Source organism: Egretta garzetta, unplaced genomic scaffold, assembly GCF_000687185.1.
Source record: "Egretta garzetta isolate BGI_Z169 unplaced genomic scaffold, ASM68718v1 scaffold34, whole genome shotgun sequence".
Taxonomy (NCBI): Eukaryota; Metazoa; Chordata; class Aves; order Pelecaniformes; family Ardeidae; genus Egretta; species Egretta garzetta.
The window spans coordinates 4,802,053-4,807,147 of NW_009259586.1; the positions used below are offsets into that span (position 1 = coordinate 4,802,053).

Here is a 5,095-nt window from a genome sequence, read left to right on the forward strand (position 1 = left end):
CAGGAATGTAACTGAGGGTGAGCATTGTGCGGGAGCTGTCCCCAGAGCCAGGCGTGCTGGGGAGCAGAGGGTGTGAGTGGGGCTGGTGGGTCTCTTCCTGCAGGAACAGGGCTGAGCCCACCAAAGAGACTTGCTCCTTGCTTGTCGCCTCCTGACTCCCCTCTTCTGTAATACTCGGCAGAGAAAACAGGTTTATAACTCTCGAACAGATGGTCCTGCGTGGTGACTAATGAACGGTTCGCCGCCTGTCTCGGGCCGTCTGTGACGCCTGTCTGGGCGGAAGGGGGTTCGGCTGATCCTCGCTGACGCCAGCCCCTCGGAAGTTAAGCAGTGGCTTGGCCCCTTCCTGGGTAGCCATGGTTTTCAGGCTGTGCCGCCACAACATGCATGGGTAGTTCAGGGACACTGGAGTGGGCAGATCTTGCCAGAAGCCTTCTGGCCTTTGTACGGCGTGGTTTCTCCTGGCTGTGACCTTCCCAGCAGCTGCGCCCACAGTGGGGCTTGTGCAGGGGGGCTAATTCGGTCCCACTGTCCTTGCAGGACATCTGCCCACCCTCAGAAGATGCTGTTGTCCAGGAATAGCCCCCGATGCGCTTGCTGCCTCCCATGGTGCCTGGTGCAGGGGCTGGGCAGGCAGGGTTTTGCAGGCATTGTGAGATAGCTCTGGCAGGCCTGGCTGGAGAGGCAGCTGTTTCGCTGCCTGTCGGCTGGGAGCACCTGCGGGGGGGTGGGGGCATACGGCCCTGGCCCCACAGGCACAACTTGCTGGGAAAGTGCTTTCCCATGAGCGTGGCTCTCTCAGGCATCCAAACTTCCCAACTCTCTGCTCTCCTCAAGGCTGACTCGTTTCTGCTCATCAGCCAGCCTGGCAGAGGTAACAAAGCGTAATTAACTGCTCCCTTTTCACATCCGCTTGGCTCGGCAGGAGAGTTTGTTAAAGGGATTTCTAGAGAAGCTGGTGATCGCAGCAACTGCTCCAGTCCAGCGCAGGGAGCCGGGGCCTAGGGAAGGGAGCATGGGCAAGACCTCGTTCAGTGCCTCTCCAGTGCTTTTAGCCCCAGAGTGCAGCTGCAGCCACTTGGGACCCCGGCTCCCAGATGGGTGTGCTGGGCTTGGGCTCACAGCGTGATCATGGCAGGGAAGGGCTGGTGCATTTGCCTCCAAGTCAAAAAGCCCTGTGCTTGTCTTCTCCATCCAGGGGTGCCCTTGCCCATGCAGGACCCTGGAGGGTGGCTGGTGCAGACACAGCCTTGGCCAGTTAGTCTTGCAGTGAGCCCAGCAGCAGAGAGCAAGACCCTCTTTGTGTGTCTGGGGTGCTGTGTTGATGGGGTCTGCAAATTGGGGTCTCCCTTGCTGGCATATAGGTGCCTGTCCTCATGAGGGGGGCAGAGGACCATGCAGGGAGGTGCATTGGGGTCTTCAGTGGCAGAGGGACGATGTCATGTCATTTGCCGTACAGCGGCTACTCCTGGAGTGCCTGCCATTTTGTAGCACTGAGCAACATGGGGACTGGGAGCGTTGAGCTCTGGGAACAAGGATGCTCTGGGGAGCATGTTGGCAGAGCCAGGGAAAAGCAGACCCAAGTTAATGCTGTCTGTCCTCTCTTCTGCATCCACGTGGAACTGGTACAGGAGCGGCAGAAAAAAGCCAGGTTGCCTGAGAGCAGTGACGGCTCCAAGGACTCAGACAGCTCTGCTGGGCGCCGGGGCAGCGCCAGCCGGAAGCATGGGCGATGGCGGGGACGGCCGGACAGCCCTGGGGCACTGGTGTCCAAGGTGGTGAGAGCTGTCACAGGAAGACACAAACCAGGACGGAGGCTGCCGTCTGCACCGGACTCCTCCAGCCGTAGGAACCTGACGGAGCTGCGTGGGGAGGCCCATCTGGCTGTCTTCCAGCAGGGCGACACAGGCAGTGTGGAGGGGGCACCCCAGCCCACAGAGAACAGCTTCACCCCCAAGTGCGAAATCACGGGCAAAGACGCCCTCTCGGCGCTGGCCCGGGCCAGCAGCAAGCAGTGCCAACAGGAGATTGCCAACGTGGTGTGTCTGCACCGGGCTGGCAGCCTCATGCCCCAGTCTGTGCCTCGCCACTGCCAGCTCTCGGGTGAGTCCTGCTGGAGTGTTCCTGGTGACCCCTGGGCATTGGGAATATCCCAGCCAGGTGCATGGGCCACCTTCCTTGTGTCACCAGACTGTGCCACCTGGCAAAAAGCAGCCTCAGTCTGTCACTGATTCCCAGATTACCACTGCCTCTGTAATACAATCAAAGCTGTGCCAGCCTCCTTAAGCTGGGCTGATCATCCCAACCTGCAGAGCCTGCAGAGGTCGGAGCCAGGCCCAGCTGCATCTTCTGTTTTGAGGGTTCAGAGAAGGACACCCTGCTTTCCCAATGCAGCCCTGTCAGTTTAACGCAAGGGGCTGCGTGTGCCACCATGCCCTGGCACTGCAGCATGATTGGGTTTGCCCGAGGCCGGGCTCTTCCTTGCTGTCTCCTCCCTTGCTCAGGTCTCCCTGGTTTATCAGGAACTCCATTTGGTGGGGTGCTGGGTGCCAAGGCCCAGGGTGGCTGACAGCCCTCTCCCTCCCTGCGCAGGCAAGGTCAGCCCTGTCATCCAGTGGGACGAGAGCCGGCTGCAGCAGGTGCCCCCCAGCAAGCCCGTGCGCATTGCCTACATGCTGGTTGTGCACGGCAGGGCCATTCGCCAGCTGAAGCGGCTCATCAAGGCTGTGTACCACCAGCAGCACTTCTTCTATATCCATGTCGACAAGGTATGCTAGAGGGACGAGGGGAAGGGAGATGCTGACAGTGCCCAGATCAGTCACTTGGACCAGGGCACAGAGCTGGGCTACGGGTGGGCGGTGGCACAGCATCCACTGTGCCAGAGGAGTGCCTGGGTAGGGTTTGTCCTCACTGCCGGTGGAGCTGTGACCCTCCCCTATTTCTGCAACCCCAGGGAAGCAGGATCTATCCTTCCTGCCCAGAGCAGACTTGTCTTCCTGCTGTTCTCCTTGTGGAGGCTGCCGTAAGGGCTGACCCCCAGCTGGCAGCAAGGAGGCCCTGGGAAGACGAGCTCCCTGCTGACCATGAGCCGTGTTCCCTGGCAGCGCTCCAACTACCTCCATCGTCAGGCACTGGAGCTGGCCCGGCACTACCCCAATATTCGCGTGACACCCTGGCGCATGGTGACCATCTGGGGAGGAGCCAGCCTGCTGAAGATGTACCTGCGTAGCATGAAGGACCTGCTGGAACTGGCTGAGTGGCCTTGGGACTTTTTCATCAACCTGAGTGCCACCGACTACCCCACGAGGTGAGGGCCTTGCTGGGGCAGGGGAGGATGGTGGAGATGTTCAGGCTGCGTGATGCTCCAGCAGCCTTGGGAGGGGTAGGGAGGAGCAGGGAACTGAGGGAAGATGGGGTTGGAGATTGCACCCATGCATTGGTGATGATGCTCCAGGGTCTGGCCAGTCCCATCCCTGCAGAGGAGCCCAGCCAGTACCTCGGAGGCTGTTTTCTTCCTGTGGTCTGGGTGTTCCAGAGGAACGAACGATGTGAGGCTCCAGACAGCAAAGGGGCCACGTTTGTATCTCCTCAGCCACGGGACATGGGTTTGAGTCAGCACCTACTAAGCAGCCTTAGGCTCTTTCTGTCTGGTGGCTCTTGCAGAGTGAATGTTTACTGGGCTGCTTTACCCCAGGGGCCGTTAATGTTTTCTAATTTGCACCTCAGGACCAATGAGGAGCTGGTGATGTTCCTGTCCAAATACCGAGATAAGAACTTCCTGAAGTCTCATGGCCGAGACAATGCCAGGTAATCCCAGCTAGAGGCAGAACTGAGCTGAAGGAACAGAAGAGGAAGGGATTTCAGAAAAGAACTGAAACAGCTGGGGCATGGGGGATGTTCTGGATGTAGCTGTACCTAGCAAAGTGGGTGACAGCTCTAACCCTTCATCTTCATCCCTAACCCCTTATCCTCATCCCCATGCCCAGGTTTATCAAGAAGCAGGGCCTGGACCGCCTGTTCCATGAGTGTGACTCCCACATGTGGCGGCTGGGCGAGCGCCACATCCCCGAGGGCATCGTGGTGGATGGGGGCTCCGACTGGTTCTCGCTAACGCGCAGCTTCGTGGAATACGTGGTCTACACGGATGACCAGCTCGTGTCCCAGCTGCGCCAGTTCTACACCTACACGCTCCTGCCAGCTGAGGTGGGTGCTAGCTGCAGGGCACAGGCTGGGTTGTCTTCTCACTGTACTTAACATCTCTGTCCCACTTCATCCCTGCCCGGGGTAGCTGCGAAGGGCGCTGCTTTGTGCAGGCAGCTTTGTGCCTCCTTTTTGCCTGGACCTGGGTATGAAAAAGGGGAGAGAGGAGCACACAGGCCAAGGGTCATGTTTATATCCAGTCCTGCTCTAGGTCCAGACGCCCCTCTAGGCTAGATAAGGACTGATGTGGGCACACAGCCTCGACTCTTACGCGTTGCCCTGTGCTGGAAACGGGGATAGGTTTCCGTTCAGGAGCTGTCGAGGCCTGTCCTGTTCCTCTGAGTGAGGGGTGGGGGTGGGGATCTCCTTTAACCATCCATCCTCCATCCCCATTGGGTCTCCTGTGCCTTCTCTGCCCTGCACAGTCCTTCTTCCACACGGTCCTGGAGAACAGTCATGCCTGTGAGACACTGGTCGATAACAACCTCCGAGTGACCAACTGGAACCGGAAGCTGGGCTGTAAGTGCCAATATAAACACATAGTCGACTGGTGCGGGTGCTCCCCAAATGACTTCAAACCCCAGGACTTCCTCCGGCTACAGGTGAAAAAGATCCTCCTTTCTCCTCCCGCACTCTCCCCCCTTCCCTGTCCTGCTCCCCTGCAGGCGCACCCCTGGGTGCAATGCCAGCTGCTGTGCACGCCTGCATGAGCCTCACCCCAGCCCTGCAAGGGACAGGAGCAGGATTGGCTCCCTGGCTGCCACGGGGCTCGGCACAGACGTGTCTGTAAACGCTCGGGCAGTAGGATTATGCTGACTGTTCTGCCCAGCGGCCAGGCTTTTGCTTGCAATGCTGCTCCTCTTCCCAGGCTTTCTCTCCCATTTTCCTGCTCTTT

General features: G+C 59.2%; 1 protein-coding gene across 1 annotated transcript in view; it reads left to right on the top strand.

Annotated features, from left to right (window-relative positions):
* The first annotated feature begins 6 nt into the window (after positions 1-6).
* XYLT2 (xylosyltransferase 2) overlaps positions 7-5,095 on the top strand; it is a 9,331-nt gene continuing 4,242 nt past the window's right edge. Inside the window, exons 1-6 of the mRNA XM_009637783.2 lie at positions 7-2,103; positions 2,593-2,768; positions 3,105-3,307; positions 3,727-3,807; positions 3,987-4,203; positions 4,626-4,802. Of these exons, the coding sequence (XP_009636078.2) occupies positions 1,377-2,103; positions 2,593-2,768; positions 3,105-3,307; positions 3,727-3,807; positions 3,987-4,203; positions 4,626-4,802 (1,581 nt within the window). The 5' untranslated portion in view covers positions 7-1,376. The remainder of the gene's footprint in view (positions 2,104-2,592; positions 2,769-3,104; positions 3,308-3,726; positions 3,808-3,986; positions 4,204-4,625; positions 4,803-5,095) is intronic.